The sequence below is a fragment of the Neocloeon triangulifer genome, unplaced genomic scaffold (genome assembly GCF_031216515.1).
Source record: "Neocloeon triangulifer isolate White Clay Creek 2 clone unplaced genomic scaffold, ASM3121651v1 ptg000001l, whole genome shotgun sequence".
Lineage (NCBI taxonomy): Eukaryota > Metazoa > Arthropoda > Insecta > Ephemeroptera > Baetidae > Neocloeon > Neocloeon triangulifer.
In genome coordinates, this window is record NW_026775544.1 from 574,470 (window position 1) to 593,373 (window position 18,904).

General features: G+C 39.5%; 1 protein-coding gene across 1 annotated transcript in view; it reads right to left on the reverse strand.

The window, feature by feature from the left end:
* Window positions 1-3,878, reverse strand: part of LOC132201642 (protein eva-1) — a 48,017-nt gene extending 44,139 nt beyond the window's left edge. Inside the window, exon 1 of the mRNA XM_059627977.1 lies at window positions 3,705-3,878. Within this exon, the coding sequence (XP_059483960.1) occupies window positions 3,705-3,768 (64 nt within the window). The 5' untranslated portion in view covers window positions 3,769-3,878. The remainder of the gene's footprint in view (window positions 1-3,704) is intronic.
* Window positions 3,879-18,904: the final 15,026 nt, after the last annotated feature.

Below are 18,904 nucleotides of genomic sequence, written 5' to 3' on the forward strand. Positions count from 1 at the left end.
CCAAAAAAAATGCACATTTCATGGGAAAAAGTAAATAATTTTTAGCATATATAATTATGCTACAAAAATTATTTTTGTATTGACTTAGTTTATGGAGCCTAATTTACTTACTTTAGAAACGGCAAAACACTTTGAAACTTCTCACAAAAAATCAAATTTCTGATGAATTTGAAACTGTTTCCTGAAAACATTTTTTCTTAAATTCCAACGATAAAATACTTTTTGATATTCAAAAGTGTGTAAGAGATGAGCTCAGAGTTCTGACTGAGTAAGATGACCAGAAACACTTGTGAAGTGTTTTAATTAAAGGCGACGTGAAGACGGTTGTGGCACACGATGCATTTCCTTATGTCGCAAAGATTTTTATTACTTCTTTTTTTTTATTATTACTCACTGCCCGCGTAAGTAAAGTGATCTCCCTTAATGTGAATTTTCTGATGAAAAAAAGATTTAACAATATCAGGATTAAATCTCTATTTAAATTTAGTAAATTACTGGGCTAAATATAAATGTGGGATGTAAAAAATTTAATACAGACGGGTTAAAAGTGAAGAATTGTTTTTGAATTTGAGAAATTGTCTTGGAACACGCTCCATCCCAAGTATTGTTGTTTTTATTAAATTAATGTTATCAATTTTTCGGCTTGTTTTTTGATGCGAGAGATAATATTTATGGTTAGCAGAAAGGACTGCCGGTGGCTGGTGCGCGCCTGGCCGACTTATTAGAGTCGCTGCTGCATGGTTGAGCGCTAGTTTTATTATTAAAACTTTTCGCCGCCGTTTCGAAATACGGCCGAGGTGAAATAACTATAATTCCCGCTGCAGACACACAGGGAAAAGAACGAAAAGGAGAGAGAAGAGCTTTCGTGCGGCGGTTCGTATTATAAAGGACGAGGCTAAATTTATGCACGAGGCGACGACATCAAGGGCCACGCGCAAATTTATACACGCGCGCGCAGGGCACGAAATAATTTCGGCTCCAAACGCGACGGAATCACTTTATTAGCGGGCAGCCGCGCAAAAAATCGGCAAAAAGTTGGTCGGCGGCGGGAAGCGAGACGCGGAATAATTTCCCCCGTTTTTTTCCATCCCCACTCGGCTACGTGTTGTTGTCACCGGGACTAAATTAGGTCGTCGGAGAGCCAAGTTTTGAGGTTGCCGCGCACTTATACAAGAGCTGCACACAGATACAATCCATTAGCTAAATAAAACGAAGTGGTTTCGCGCAAAGAGTGCAACTTTTCCGCTTGCGGCTCACGGAAAAGGCAGCAGAAATTTTCAGACCAGGGGTGGAATATCTAATGAGCGTTCTCAAACTGCGGAACAACACCGGAGTCAACTTTCAGCTTTTCAAAACATGTACGTATGAAAATGGATTTGAAAGGATTATGCGTTGCTAATTAAAATCGACCTTTCCACCGGCGGGTAAAATGATCGCCGCGCCAAGCTGATTAGATTTTGCTGAGAAATTCGAGCGACGCGCACACTCCACCGTCGCAAGGCAAACTTGGTTTCAATTTCGCCGGTGAGCAAACACACAAACACACCTTGTTAAACTTTTTGCAAGGAAAATTATATCTGAACAAAAGAAAAATTTCCAGATTAATGTGTTTTCTTTTGTTGTGGAAATAATATTGAATATTAATAATATTGAATATAATTATGGATGATGCATTTGGGCAGAGAATTAATAAACACAATTTGCAACTAAATATTGAACCAAAATAGAAATTAAAATCTAAATATTAAATCGGAGGTTTAAGCTAATAAACCAAGGTTTTGAAACTGATTTTCATTTGAGAGATTACGTTTTTAACTGTTCTTAAGGATCAATTAAGGACAGAGAAAAATTCATGTACATATGCTAAAATGGATGAAGAGGTCCGAAAATAAATTCTGGCAGTGCTTTCCATTCCCTTACTCATTTTTATCAGATTTGGCGTGGAAGAGTGATTTTTTTTCCCGTCAAGCACCATATCAAAAAGCATTCCCAAGTGCGGAGCTGTGCAAACACTTGAACAAGCATCGTTCCTGTTGATTTTGCACGTTTATTATTTGATATGAAGGCTTTAATTACAAAGAGCAGCAAAACCGAATCCAGGAAATAGCCCTTCTCACCCAATCATACCAATGAAAATCCACGCAAAAGTTTCACGGTTTAAATTATTCAGAGCCCACGGTGTATATTTTGCCCCTCAATCATTTTATGTCTGACGCTTCTCACTGTTCTGCGAACGAACAACCCACGCTCGTGAAAAGTTTCGGCCTATTTTTGCTTGTTAAATACGTAGCACATGCACAGCCCCCCTGCAACAAGTTTTGCATAAGTGCGAGGTGGGATTCATCATGTGTTACATATCTGAACGCCTAAGGGAGAGACTTTAAAGCCATTGATGGTTTGACTAAGTTTAAAGACATGTACATATAATAAATATTTATTTCTCAATTTGAATTAAAATGCGACTAGCTTGCACCAGTTAATCCGTGGTACCAGAATCCTAAAACTATTCCTACTAGAATTTATTTCAATTTTTGAAATACAATGGGAAACCACTAGTAATCTACAAATTAAAAAAATTTATAATTTACCGGAATATAAATTGTTCTGTTTATGTGTAAATAAACTTTTCAAAATTTTTTGTTTTAAATTTAAATAAAAAAAATTATAAAGGTTTAATTTTTATTATTTTTAAGTATAGGCAAAAAAATAGTATGGAAGAAATTCATTGTAAGCATTTTCAAACTTATTTTTTTTCATTTGTTATATTTATATTTCAATAAATTTAAATTTTAATTAAATTTTGTTTCGTTGAAAGTTAGTGCGAGTGGAACAAGAGGAAAATCGAGGATGTATTGACTCAAAAGTTCCGAGCTTAGCCAAAATTTAACACTTGGCGCAGCAAGGCAAATAAATCCGAGCGCGCTTTAAGAAAACACGCTGCGGTCCGTGCTCAATTAGGCCGGCGAATTATTCGGATCCGGAGCGCAACTTTTAACCCCGAGACTTACAATAACAGAGAGCGAGAGAGAGAGCAGCATGCATGTACATCTGTGCAAAACTAATCGCCGCACACTGTTTAATCCGGCACAAAGGAATAAGGCACCGCAGCAGCGCAGAGAGACACGGACGGAGCAATTGCACACCCGGCCAACGCGTTATATTAAAAGTTTCGCAGAAGGGACCGTAAAATCCAGAAGCCTGACTCTCCACACCGCACAACACACAGCACCCAATTGACTGCTCTCATGCAAGAAAAGGGTCCAAAGGGTCACTGTCTTACTTCATTACCAAACTTTTTAAAAGCCCTTTCTCGTCCCTAGTCATAGGTCCACCCCTAATAAGCGACCCTTGTCAATATAAGTGGGTAGTTGCCCTATCGTAATCTATTTTCAAAATTATTAAAGAAAATCAATACTATCAAAGGGATTAATTTGGATTCTAATTTAAATAAATTTTTGTCAATTTAAATTGCTCCCTGACGCTAAAATTTAAACCCAAATTCATAATGTAAAAAATGATTTATGACTTCAAAACTAAACTAACAAACAATAATTATGATAGGAAATTTTATTTGTTGGTAATTGTAGTTTGAGAAATTACGTTCGGGATTTGTTGCAAAATTTGGGGCTTTGAGGGATGGAAGTTGCGGGGGTAAAAAGGTGCAGCGAGATAATAGATAATGAGTTGACAAATCGTGCGCTTACCCAAATTGTCGGAGGCTAACGACGTTGGCACGAGCAGGATGATTAGCGCTGCCAGTGGCACCATAATTCTCGCGTAATTCCGCGCGCTAGCACATCGCCCTTAATGGTCTAATGCATAACTGAAAGACACTCGAAGGAAGCGAGAGCGGGGAGCTGCGTTCGCCACCGCGCACAGACACACACATACAACGGACGGACGGACGGACGAGGCACCAGCCGAGCTGCGCGCCAGGCCCGAAAGGCGCATGCACACCCCGGCCCTTGGCTGCCGGCAGCCCCCACCGACTCTGTGAGTGTCGTGCCCACCTTCGCGAGTTTTGATTATTTGCATGCAACAATCAACCCAGCCGTGCGGTTTTCGCTGCCCGGAAATGAGCCTCTAATGAATACCCACGCCTCCCACACGCACCAAAATTATATCCCATCCTTACATGATCATTTTAATCGCATCTAGTAAGGCATCTATAGAAATTTAATATTCTTGCGATTTAACGTAACCTAAAGTAGAAAAAATACCATTAAATTATACAAATTGCTTTAAAGGCTGAGCTAAATTTTTCCTCTTTTTTTCAGACCACAATTTTATCAAGACATAGTCTTTTTCTTTAAACGCTGTAAACAAATTGCGAAAAAAAAACGAGGAAAATCGAAGTAAAAACTAAAACATTAAATCACCTCAATTTTAATGTCCTTTAATATTTATTGCATACATGGGCAGAGCGCACTTTGCGCTCTGCGATCTGCGCTCGCGCTCTGCGCTCATGAGCGCGAGCGCAGAGCGCGATCGCACGATTTTCAAAATCGTGAGCGCGAGCGCAGAGCGCGAGCGCATTGGTCGCTGAGCGCAGCGCTCAATTGCGCTCATTTTGCGCTCAAACCAAAAGTAAAAATTCCCGAATTTGTTCAAAAATTGTAATGAAAAACAGTGTTTTTATACCAAAAACTTCAAAACTGATCCCAATTTTGGTGATTTAACTTCAACTTAATCATTTCCAATTGCCGATGTATTTTTTGCTATATTAAAAAATTGTCTAAAAAGTCGCACTTTTTCTTCGGATAAAAATATTTTTGAGCGCAACGCGTGAGCGCAAGACTTTTAAAAAATTTGAGCGCGAGCGCAGAGCGCGAGCGCAACATTTTCAAAATCTTGATCGCGAGCGCAGAGCGCGAGCGCACTGTTGCCAGTGATCGCGAGCGCGAGCGCGAGCGCAAAATTGTTGAGCGCACCCATGTATGATTTATTGATTGCGTAGCAAAACAACATTTTGGGAAATTTTAATTGAAATTTTGTAATAATATTGTCCTAAGGGCACACACATGCGGTGTATAAAAATGGGGTGACCACTGCGGGGACCGGGCGAGCGCAGGAAATTATGAGCGCACGCTTATTGCTTTAACCCTCGCTGGCAAAAATGACGTTTTTTCCACCGCATGCCCAAAAGCGGATTTGGTTTGCGCACAGCTCCATTAGGCAAGAATTTCGCATAACGCACGCTTTGTGGACGAGTTGTAAAAATATTCAATTGAGCTTTTCATTAACGAAAAAATAATAATTGCAGGCAAATATTTGCACTGCTTTTGTTTGCTTTTTATTTTTGAACCGGGCCCGCAATTTATTTGGAACAACTGGCAACGCAATAATTTGATTGTGCATCGCAGCGGCTAAAAACGGGGTTGACCACGCAAAACAAAGTTTCTGCGTAATGACGAAAGCAATCAAGAGCAATTCAAACTGGCCAGCGGGCGTCCTAACTTTTGGTCCATAACTTTCGGCGACACTTTGAGAGAGCAACTGTTGCAAAGCAGACGCAGGTTCTTTGCTCCGGTTCATTCTCATCTTTTCCTTAATACTTCAGTCTAACTTAATCTGGTCAACTTACGCCTCTGTGAATCTAAAATGTTATATAAGGATGTGTGGATCAGATTTTTCACCCCAGACTAACTACATTTTAAACGAGAGAATGACTCCCATGGCGTGAATGGAACTGGCTTATTGCTCGTCTTGCCTGTCACGCGTGCTGCATAAATCGGAAAGCTACAGGGGCATCTCCTCGCTCGCTCGATTTCTTTGTCTGTCGCTGCAGGGTTAAAAAAGGAAGAAAAACGAGAAACAATGGGAAAGAACGCGATATCCAGTCAGATCAATGTTCCTCTTGTAATTTTAGTAATTTTACTAGTGAAGACATTTATTTTATTCTGCGCAAAAAAATGTTTTTATTGAAGATATAAACGCGAAAAATAAATGGGAACTATATAAGAATCTACCAGAGGGGAAAATATTATTATTATTATTTGTTGTTTCCCACGTTCGGTTAAAGTAGCTTTTGGAAAGTGAGCAATTTTTTTACAAAATAAATATGAAAGGTTTTAGAGAAGAAAAGAAATAATAATTTAAATAATTAAATCACGATGAAAATGTATTATTTTAATATATGTACCTTTTTCGTCCATTCCAACGCTTCTTCAAATTGGAAAAAATTAAGTTTGTATACACTATTTTTTTCAATTTTGACAAAAAATATTAGAGCTATCAGCAACGATGAAATTATACATTGGGATTAACTCCGAAAAAATATATTAATGCTTCTATTCTTTAGTAACTTTCTAGAAAAGTTGCAATGAGGAAGTTTGAGATTTGTAATCGCGCCAAAGTTTGTCTGACGGGGGCATTTATCTTTTTATGATTGGCTTAGTCAGCATTCGAAAGAGTGCAATCAAACTTTTCCTCTGTTTATCACCGAATCGGATCAATTTCAATTAAGTTGCGGCTAATGGCCGTAAGTACGAGATTAAAATCTCGGCAGGTAGGCGGACTGGCGGCAACTGGGCGAATGTCAATCCCCCAGCGAGAGAGGCGCACTCAATCGGTCCTCTAATGAAATTACCAAAAGATCGTTCGGCGGCCCCGGCGGGCAGGAAGGAAGGAAATAAAACGGCGGCACAGCGAGTGCACGGCATAAAAGAAAAATAACAATTTATCCACTCTCACTCGATCTATAAATTCTGATTTGGACTTTGAAAGGGCCTTTCTTTCTCTTCACACAGTGCAGCAGTGCGTGGGCGTGCCCGCGGCCAGCACTGCAGCATCTCTTCTCTTTTCTCGGTGGCGGCGAGAGAGAGAATAAGGAGGGCGCCGCCGGCAAATGGGTCTGACACGTGAACGAGCAAATAAATTAATTTTTCCCTAAGCAAATAAACAAGGCCCGCTTACATATCCGGAGCCGCTCGCGGGGTCGAAGGTGTTTAATGGCGCGTTCATTCGGCGTTTTATGGCGAGGGTACGCAGAGAGGCTTTCGGCGCGGAGAAGTAAAAGCCGCAGTCCCACCGGGAAAAATTATTCCAGATTTAAAAATAGGGCTTTGTCAGCGTCTTTTCTAGCGCGTCGTGCACGCTAGATTGAAATTTACTCTCGCGTGTGCTGAAGAAATGTGTGTGTGGAATTTGGGCCGGGAAAACGCACTTAAAGCGACGTAAAGTCATTTTGAGTGACTGCCCTCGCTCCGGCCGGGCTGCGTCGTTCGAAAAGAGAGAGAAATAAAACGCGCCACCCTCTCTCTCCCTTTTTGCTGCTTTTCGGAAATAAAACAAACAACAAAGGAGAAATTGACGACAAAAAGTGGCGCGCGCCATTTAATCAGACAGCTTTACTTCTTTTGCCACTCGCTGGTAATGAGCAACTTATTAAAATTTATTTTCCGCTCAGCTTTTTCCACTCGACTCTCTTGCTCGGAAATGGCGAAGTTGAGTTCGGAGCAGCTCCCTGTAGCGCGTGTTTGCATTTCATTTTTGCGCCATTAAAGAGCATAATAAATAAAGCCTCTCTCGGTGAGTGTATCTGCAAGAAAATATGTAAATTCCACATAAATGTGTTGTGCAGAATCGGAACCGCGGCAACAATCGCAAGGGCTGCGCCGGAGAAATTGGATTTCAATACGAGCCGCCGCTTTCCTCTTCTCTTGCAATAATAATACGCGAGTAATACATATTTTCTTGCTTATCTTTAAGCCCGCACTCTGTTCTGCTGCCGGGAATGTTTTGCTCGCGAAATCATTCGGCCAAGAACATACTCCGCACGGAAATTGGATTTTTGAGTCTCTAAAGGAATACATGCAAATTCTTGACAGAGCTTCAAGCGTAATTATAGTCGAATTTCCATTCATCCTGTAAAAAAATATTCCAATAAATTATATCCTTTGATAAAAAAAAAATCATTTTGGAATGTGCTGAAAATGAAACTCCGAAACTCGCTTAATAGCATTTTCAATTTTGTTAAAAAAAAGTTGGAGTGTTTAAACCTTATTCATCATTGAATTTTTTTTTTATTAAATTCCCGTATTTCAACGGCAACTCTACCAAAACAACGATAATTTATATATATAAAAAAAAAACATTTAAAATGATTTTTGCCAAAGGTAAAGAATTAAAAAGGACTTTGAACGGGGAGGAAATGTCACGGCAGTTTTCATTTGACATTTAAGTTTTAATTTGTTATTAAAATTTGTGAAGAAATAAGTTACATTCATTCACCTTTTTTCGTCTGGGAATTCGACAACAATTTCGTATGTTATTTTCAATTCAATTAATTAAAATAATTAAAACTTAGAACTTATGTGTCAAGTTTTGAGGGATCTTCTCTAAATATGCCATTGATGCCTTTAAAAAAATTGGAAAATCATTTGAAATTTCAGGATTAATCGCTAAAGCTACGTTTTTTCCCACTACCAAACGTACCAACCCCATATTTACAATCAGGGATAGAATTGGGAATAATATAAATGATAGTTGAATACATTGGGAAACGCACAGGGGATGAAACCAGCTTAAATTAACACTTCGGAAAATGCTGGGCAAACAAATTATTATTCTCTTATCCGTTGGGTTTTGCTGTTCTTTGAACTAATGCCTTCCGTAGCCACGCATAAACTTTTTGACCAAAGAGCAGCGGAGAAAATCATCCAACCAACCCCTATGATGCCCTTTGCCAAGTTTACGTGGTACAAACAGCAAACATGCACATCGCTGCTGACGAGAGGCAAACTCGGCGCTGCACGGTTTAATTATTACCGAAGTTTTTCCTTTGACTTTTCAACTATTTATTTCAAACGCTCAACGCCGACGAGTCGGAAAACGGGTGCGCACCTAAACCCCGCTGTGGGTGGTGCGTTTCACGAACTCGGCATATAATACATTTTATATAAACAGACGCGCGCATCATGTTAAATTCCAACTTTGCACACACACACTCTGTACAACGGTACACATGCAACATGAATGAACTCCAGCGCTCTCCCGCACACGCGAATATAAATTAACCGAGTGCGCGTTTCAGGCGTGAAAGCATTAATCAAGCATCCGCGAGAGAGGAGCAATGCCGCACGCCCATAAACATATTATTCATACCGCGAGAAATTTAGTGCGCTGCTTCCCTACCAAAGATTGTGTAGGAAGATAAAAATGTAATAGTAAAAATATATAATAGTGAACAACAGTTTGCATATTTTCATCTTTTCTTCAATAATAACTGATAAATTAACTGTACGATTTAACTAAATGCAAAAATTTTTTGTAACAAATTTTCACTCCAAATAACAAATTTAAATTTTTAGACTGAATCTTACGATCCCAAGGAAATTTTTATAAGTATTGTTTTCTCCCAGGATTGAATTTATCGTTAGTGAAAACAAAAATGATGGCAGAAAACAATTTAAATCAAACGCAAAATTTTTAAAAATTGATCAGAAAAATTTTAACTTTACATGTTTCTCTTCTTGAGATCAGCAAAAATAAAATTGTTTTAAATTAAAATTCCTGCAGTTAGCACGTTTCGTTTCAAGAGCTCCATTTATTCAACTTACACTCAAAGTTGAAGAAATGTGAATGTCATTCCAAGTTTTTGGAGATTATGATTATTTGAATTGCAAAGCGTGTGTTATGCGGTGGCATTTACTGGAAAATTAAGCAGCTAATAAAGCAATTTTAAGTTCCATGAAGAGTATCAATTTGAGGCAGCAAAACGGGCTTGTTGCCGGCGAGCTGCTTCTTGCTGGGCAAATAATCAATTAGAGGCGTGCGCGCGCGAGAACATATTTACACCGGGGCGTTTGTTTGAACTGGCAACTCGAGTCGGAAGGCAACTCGATTTCGGCAGTTTATTGTGTCTGATGCGTCGGAAGATGGAGAGGGAGGGCGGGCGAGCGGCTGATTGAAATTCATTCATCGAACGCAATTTCGCTAGCTCGGGCGCAAATACACGGAAGACGAGCACCATAAACTTGACACGACGACGGGCAGGGGTGTGTTTTCCTTTTGTTTGACCCGGCTGCGTACGAGAAATCTGGTAAAAAGGTTTGCAGGCAAATCAACGCCAAGGCGAGGAGAGAATATGGCGCGATAGATAGCGCCGAGGAAATCTCTACTTGAGCTTTCAGCGAACGGAAAAGAAAGCCTTTGGCCGGCCTTATTTTGCTCAAATTTTCTCGGGAGGGCGACTTTAGTCAAGCCTTTGTTTGCTCAATAAAAAATTCAGCCAAGTCCCTTTATAAAAATCGATATGAATGAAAAATTATTTTAATTTCACTCAATTTTAACCTGATTGAAATGTTTTGGGCTTTTGAAAAAATTTAAAATGCTAAAATTATTAGTTACAGATAATTATCCTTCGTTCAAATATAATTAAAATTTAATTCAAGATGAGAGATCTTGTTATAGTTTTTTTTTTTTCATTTTCCCTAACACTCTGTTTAATATAAAAATTACTCCTTGCGAATTATGCAACGTCATTTCACGAGCCTCGTTACAAATTTAGGGGGTGTTTAATGTAGCGTGAAGTTTAAGTTTGCTTCGGGGAATTTTATTATTAAAATTGTAGCGGAATTCCTTGTTCCAATTAGGCAAATCATTCAGACGAGAATGAAATTTCCTCTCTGAAAGTAATTTTAAAGCAGATTTGCTTTCCGATTCCTTTTTTATCCCGCCCAGTGAAGAATCAAAAAGTCCCTTTATCCCCTATGCAGACGCGTTATTTTCGCTTTATTGTAGTGAAATTGAGACTTCTATTCTGCCGGAGCGGGTGTCAAGCAGGTTGCATACCCCGTATAAATCTCCTTTACGACTCCCTCTGCCTGGTGAATCATGCTAGATAGGGCAGGAAAGGATTTGGGGGAATCGCGCGCGTAGATCTGTGAGCCGAATCGAAATCTATGGCTCTTTCCCTCTTTCTCCCGACACAACTCTTCCGTCGTCGGGCCAATTCTGCCGGTTGTGTTGCTTCGATTGAATTTAACCAAGTTCATATGAAATTTGTGGTCCTGCTTGACCTCCAGAATTATGATGGAAACTTGTCCCACACGCCAGCCCAGATCTGCGTAGGTGAATTATTTTCAATTGTGTATAGGGGAGTTTTGGGCTACATCATGAATCATTCTCCCAATCGGAAAGTTTGGAAGGGAAGCAATTTATCTAAAGCTGTTTTGTGATATATTTCCAGAAAATTTGAGATTTATTTATTCCGGTTGCAAATCATGATTGGTGACTGGGGTAGTGATTCGGAGACATACCTAGGGTAGTAATAGAGGGACAAGTTTTCATTTTAAATTCAATAAAGAAATTTTATCAAAATATAATTGTTCCACTTTTGGGTTCTGGTCCCTTGGAAAATTCAGATGTCAGCTCAGATGGTTTTTTGAAAAACAAACGTTTAGCAAAAAATTGGCAAAAGTATGACAATTAAACATTTCGTGCAGAAATTTAAAAAAACTCGATAATTTGAGGAAACCTGTTTAAATTTTATAAACCACTAAATAAAAAAACCATTAGAAGATTTTTTCTCAATTTTTCTCCAATCAGGAAAATTTTGAATTTTTATTTTTGTCTTATTAAAATTATTTTCCCACAGCCTTTGTAGTTGCCGCCTTTGTTGTGACCGCCGTTGTAGCTGGCTTTGTGATCGTCTTGGTTGTTGTATTAGTTGTAGTTTTAGTTGAAGTTGCAAGTTTAGTTGTAGTGGTAGTTTTAGTTGTAGGTTTAGTTGTGGTTGTAGTTTTAGTTGTCGTCTTGGTAGTTGTTGGACGCGTCGTTGTTGGAGTGGTGGTGACGGTAGTTGGAGCGATTGTTGTTGTCTCGTGAACCGTTGTTGACCCAGACACATCTGCACAAATTCGTTACATATTTGAAATAAATAGGCAGAGCGGGTAAATGCTAAAAGGACCTTGTCCAACTTTAGAAGACAACCAGTCGAGATAAGAGGTGACTCTGGTGAAGCCTGTATACCCTGCAAGACACCCCGCCACGGAGCCGAACGACACCACACCGAACTGGACAAAAAGGTTGTTGGTCAAGGTGGCATCTTGCAAGACGAGTGGTCCACCACTGTCACCCTAGCGTGTAGATTTGCATTTAGTTTTAATTTTTATTTAGTCTCAAAATTGAATCAGCAAACATGGCAAGCGGCAGTTTGGAATTGCTGTGTGCAAAGCGTGGAGTTGATGATCATGGAGCCGTAGTAAGTCGCGCAATCCTCATTTGCAACAACCGTCGTCTGGGTGAACTTGAGTTCGTTGCTGGTATTTGAGTCTGTTTAAGTTTTTAATTTTTTTAATATTATGACAAAAATAAGAATGCGCGGCGGTTACAGTCCGAAGTCCTGCCGAAGCCACTGACGGTGAGCAGCAAGCCTATCAACTCGATACTAGCGTCGGCCTTGGACGGCAGCTTCACCGGTGAAATGGTGGCTTAAGATTTTCGTAAATTACAAGACAATGTATAAAGCGTTTTTGGTTTATAGCCGACCTGTAAAGGTGATCGGCGAGGGAAGCTTATGAGGGCGATGTCATTGTAGAGGTTAACACTACCGAACAGTTCATGCGTGTAGTTGACCTTCGAGGTGATCCACATGTAGCCAGTGGAAAGATTGCTCTGGCTGATGGTGCCCAGAATAACGTCGTACGAGGATCTGATTGTTCACAAATTTAATTTTAATCCTAATCACCATCATAATGAGACTCTGACCCTGTGCAATGAGCAGCCGTCATAACCCATTGGGAGAGGATGAGGGAGCCGCCGCATAGCCAGACGTTGTCAATGTACAGCAGCGCCTGCCACGGAAATTGACCCAGGGTGGCCAACGAGCCACCAATGATTTCCTTGCTGATACCAGACGAGAGCGTAGTGCCCGCGACCGCCGCTGTTTAAAGATCAAATTGTACCAATTTAATTACTCTAAAGTTAATTACTTAAAATCTTCTTTAAATTTTAAATAAGATGTAATAGCAAATTGGACGTGATTGGGAAAAAACAAAGAACTACTCGGACTAAGAAAAAAATTGAATACTGTAGTATTCATTTAAATTTGTTAATTAAAAATATTCAAAATGTGATTTTATTCGTCCTCAATCATTAACAAAAATTTTGATTTCTCTCATGTGTATTCTGTTTAATATATTGTGGCTTTCAAATTACGCTGTACAATTTCTGGAGCACTTGGGCTGTGGTCGACTATCGGTTGCTTGGCCTGCATTAGTTTTTTCCACTCGGAGGAACTGAGACGCTCGCTAGCTTGAGGCCTTGTCTGCAGCTTAGGCTTGACTCGAAGGTACTTCTTGTCATTGACTGCGGACGTCGCAGGCAACCCCAACGCAGCCTTTGATAACCATCGACATTTATATGTTCTCACATTCTATATTGCAAACATACTTGGATCAAAAGTAACACCGTCAACAGAGTCTTCATTTTCAACAGTGACCTTTTCCTGCGAGATTTACGCGGCTGGTTGGTAACGGATCAAAGGCAGAATGGAAATATTATTTTGTTCAAAACTCCATGCATAATATCCACCTCACTTCCGTCCTGGAGAGTTTTGAAATTTTTGCTTCATTGATGTTTCGAAACTGATCGACTGACGTTGTTTCCCTTTTGGTTTTGTTTTGATATACTGGGCAGCCACTCCTACTATTCAGGGACACTGACGATTTCAATAATATGACGGTTTTGCTGCGTCACATCCTACTTTCTGGCCAATGGAGTATAATATGGAAAGAACCCCTGCATTTCCCAAAAACCAAAGGGGGTTACAAGAAAGCGCTGCCGTATTATTGATTTGTTGGAATCTGCCCAGCATCGGACTAAAAATATGACAATTCCCGCTAAGTCTTCTGGACGAGTTTTAAAAATTATTTTATTTTTCGGGAAAATTAAAAGTAAAATGCCAAGCAAGGAAAAGCAATAAATGCGACAAATGATTTATAATATTTAAGCGACAAAGCTTTTCTTAAAAAATCGCTAAACAGTGGAATGCCCCGCCAGCCGCGTTAAAAAGTTGTTTGATTGCCCAGTTTAAAATTGCAAGTAGAGAATATTTAACTTTTCATTATTGTTCCCCGTTTACAGCTTCCGCTTGGCGAGTAGGTTTAATAATTTTGAAACACTTGCTTTTCCAATCCAACTTGGGCCTATGAGTTTTTTATTAGAGTTGGCTGCAAATTTTCTCCAAATTTATCTATTTCCTGCGTGACTTGTTGCAAATGATTAAATGAAATGAAAATACTAAAAATGCTAGAAACAGTCAATTCTATGAATTTATAAATTTAAAAAAGTGTTTTAAAAATTTATTTAGGGAAAATAATGCCAAATTAACCTTCACTATGGTTTTCCAAAGTTAAATTACAGAAATTAAAAAGTCATGATAATTTTTTTTGTGATCCAATCTAATAATATTTTAGAAAACTTTCGCAAGTTATCAAGTGGCGTGAAATTTGCCTAAAATCCCAGAGCCGCCTCATTTGACACTGGGCGTCGGAAGAGAGAGAATTTGGTGTGCGCGGTGAATTTTTCTGCGCCCAAGGGAAGGGGTAGTTGGTTGGCAGCAGGGCGGAACATCGACGCATTGTCGAGGTCAGCCAGCTTGGCTTGCTCACTCAGACAGACACAGTCAGTTTGATTGCACGTGGCCCGAGGGTGGAAAAAGTCGGAAGAATAAGGAAGAAAAAATTCGCTCGGCCGAGTCGTTTCAGGGGGAGATTTATTACTGCCGACTGCGGTTACAAACTGAGGAGAGGCAAATATTTGTAGGCAAATTAAAACAGCTCGCAATTGTTTGGCGTGCAGTTCAGCGCCGGACGAAATCGAGCTTCGAGAGGAAATCGGTTTTGGTGGCCGCGCAGACTGCTGCAAACAGGCCGATGGAAATTGCCAGCAGCGCCAGTGCGCTCTTTGTTTCCCTTGCTGGCGGCGCTGGGAGGATGTAATCCGCCTCTGCATCGTCCTCGCCCGGGTGCATCTGCGAAATTTATATATATATATGTGTTTTGAGACTGCAGGGACACGCGATAGGGTTATTATGAACGGCAATTTATGAGATTTAATAATGTAATAACCGCGACTCGCGCGCATCTCCAGCCAAGCGGCGTTTTGACGCGCTACTTTATTTTCCCTTGGAGAGCGATAGTATGAAGAGATTGCTGGGCTTTTCTTTTATCGATCACTGCGCAGCAATATTAATTAATTTTTGCCGTAATATTCCCACCAAATTTCCTCCCTTGGCTGCAGTCTGCAGTGCTTACTTAAAGATTCCCCCATGCATTTAGGGTTGCCAAGATCCGCCCTCATTTAAAATTCCTTGACTCAAAAAAGATTCAGAAAGCAATTTACAGACAGAACTTATCACAATTAACGAATAAAGATTAAAATGGTAATTAAAAAATAATTTAAAAAATGCAGCTAACTTCATTAACCCCAATTAACAAATAATACCAATCATCCTTTCCCGTTTTTTTCTTTATTTCAATTTTTTAACTACAATTACCATTGCCATCACCAGAGAGAGGGAATAAGAGCTAAAATGTTTATTTTTTTTTCAATAGAGATCAACCTAAAATAAAAATACAAACAGATTACATTTAAAAGGGCACAGTTCAAGAAGACGTCTTGGGTTTGAATCAAATTAATTCTTAAATTTTGTTTGTAGTTTTCATTTATAATTTTGAATATCTAGATGATGTATCTTTGTTATAGGCAGAGATTGCCTTGTGGTACACCAATAAACCTAATTTGCAACTAAAATTTTCCAGAAGAAAAATTTATTAAAATTAAATTAAAATTTTAAGTAAAATATAAGTAATTGTAGAATACTTAGGAATTTTTTTAAGTAGGAATAAAAATATGCAGGCAACTAAATTCACAGCAGTTTGTGAACCATCAGTGGTGAAATTCTGAAGGAAAAAAATTAGCTGGCAACCCTAGGGCAGCTTTTGCTCCCTTGCCAAATCTTCCTGCTCATAGTTTTCGCGCGCGCTTTTTACCAATTAAAACGCGCGTGGAGGGCGCGGCGCCGTCCTTTCTGCCGCACAAACCCCCGCCGCGTGTCCTCTTCGCTCGCACACGCGACCAAATTCTTTCTTCCCCGCGCAACGAGCTCCGTTTAAACAAGCGTATAAATTAAAACGCGGGACAACAGAAGCGGCGGCGGCACTCTTGGCTGCCCCATATATATTGTACTCTTTTTAAACGACCACACCTTCATTACAGCCCGGCGGTCTCATTTAGAGGCGAACGAATAAGAGAAAATGTGCACAAGTCTCGCAGATTTAATGCTGTATGAAAAAATTATGTGTGTTGGTTTTTGCCTTCTACTTTCACTGAGAGAGCGAAAACTCGGCACCGGCTGTGTTTGTTTTTCGTTTTGACTTTTTGCGAAAATCCGTCAATGCGCATCAGAGCAGTGGCCTGAAAAGTTTTGACACGAAAAACATTACGCGCGCGCTCTCGAAATAACAATGGGCCCATTTTTATCATCGCGTGTGACGCGGTGCAATCCAAAGAGCAATTTTTTCGCCTATCCTTTCATACATTCGGATTTGAAGTTTTGCTTTGCGAGTGAAGGGGAAAATTGGAAAGTGAATTTTTCATCAAAAGCGCGGAGAGTGACATTTTGGCTATGGTTAACAGAATTTGCACGTGAGCGTCACTCACTTTGCTGGGACGCAACTCGCCCCTGTTCCGGTGTTTTGTAGGTGCCTCTAGATCAATTATTAAACATTGCCTGGGTAGTTTCCTTGTCTGAGAGCAAACTCGCTAGTGACGAGGGACCTTTGCTCAAATTACGCGTGCCTCCCAACAATACACAGAAGAGGAAATTTACGCGAAGCCTTAGCACTGCCTGTTCCATTAATATAATCATTCCTCCAAATGGTTAGAAATTTTTGATTTGGTTTTTCTATAAATCCAGAAAATCAGCTACTTATAATGTGAAGTCTTGTTATCCTCCTCCCACCTGGCTAAGCTTTATTAATTGATTTAAAAAAAGAAAAAAAATAGGAAACTCAGACTTTTGCCTATCAATATTTATTTACATCAATACAATGAAACAGTAACATCACACATCCCCAATTTAAATGTGAGAGTCAAAACAAAATATTAAATGTGTGTATTCAAGCATTCTTTTTTTAAGCAAATTTAATTCATTTCATTTACTCCAAATAAGTCAAATTAATCACTTATGAAAAATTTATTGCGGGAAAAATAGGCATACTGTGCAAGTGAACAACTCACAGAAACTCAAAACCAAAGCTGAAATTATTTGTCTCTTATGTTTCTTAAATATTAAATATTACCATCTTTTTTTTTTAAATTAATATTTTTCTTGTAGTTTAAAATATTCTCTCTATAAAAAGCTATAACAAAGAGTGGAACTCTTTGACAATTAATTTTGAAAAAGAAGGACGTATTGCAGTATCTCTGTTCTCAGTTCTCTTCCCACTCACATTTTTCTGCCTTTTCACATCAAAGAGTGCAACTATTCTTCCAGCAGTACAAGATACGTTGGCAGCGACGGCGCACTTCTTATAAGAACTTTATAATTAAGAAAGATTTAGAGAAGAAAAGAATAGACAAATAGAACAGAGTAAAGAAGCACTAAAGTGACGTTCCGCCAACCCTGTGCGCTGCAGAATGCAAATGCGGCCATTAATATTAATTTTTCATTTGCGCTTTGGACTTGGCAATACTAAGCAGAATTAGTTTTAAATTGCAGTAAACTTTTTAAAAGTAATAAGCCGGAGTGAAAAGCTTGTATTTGAGAGAAATCAGAAGTAGAAAAATGCGCATGTCGGGGACAAACTTTTTTCCCCGTGGGTCCCCTGGCAGAATAAAAAGAACATCAGCAGAGTAACTCTATTTCACGGAGAGGTTAAGTGAATTTCTCATTGGAAACTTTTAGAGCTTTTTGTTCGGTCCTTAAACTAGATAGAGAGTGCCTGTCGTTTTGACGCACACCTTTTGGTGACGCGCGCTGTTTTGCGATACACAAAATAAACCAGCGCTGTGCTTGATTGATGTAGGGAAATTGCTATAAAATAAGCGCGAGCGAGCGAGCAAGCGAGGCGGTGTTGCACACATAGCGCTCCGTCTCATTTGCATAATTGCTAATTGGAAGCGTTTATCACGGTTTTATGCATACGTTGTTGAGATTCGGGAATTTAAACAAGGCTCGGGGGAGCATTCCGTTATTTGTTGTCTGGCAAAAAGCGGAGGCAAAATGCAAATGGACGCAAGAAGCGCGAACCGCAAAAAAGCCCTTATCATTTTTCGCGCCGCCACAGCTGCGTGAAAAATTAAGACAACCAACTTTTAAAGCCTGCAAGGAGAAAAAAGTGGAAAAATAAAAATGGTCGAGTTGATGGAGAGAGAAAGAAAAAAATGGAGCAATACGTGTTGCGGAACTTGTCCAACTAATTAACCCGCCGGTCTTTCTTTCTCATCAATATTTTTTCTCTCTCCCTGCAAAAGTTGAGAAGAAAATAAAACGAATTGCAAAAGTCTTCCATCCTGCCAATTTTCCTCCCACTTCTCTCTCTCCTTCATCAAAGGTTCTCAACAGGGAAAAATTTATAGAGCGTCACAAAAGCAAATCTAATTGTCTTAATATTGAATTTAAGGTCCACTCTGTTCTCACAGCAGTGCTGCCGGTCAATAAGAGAAAAAGCTCTTCTGCTTGCATTGTTCGGTGAAAACACACGCGCCAGTCAAGATTTTCGATAGATAGAAAATCCATTCGGTCGAGCTGGAGAGAAAAAGGGAACGGCGGAGAGAAAAACTTTGGCACACTCACCCAGGTCAACAAATCGTATTAAACCTCCTAATGCTCTACTAATCCACGCTCAAAACTCTCGACTCATCACAGTCGGTGTCAATTTGGCCAAAAACTAGT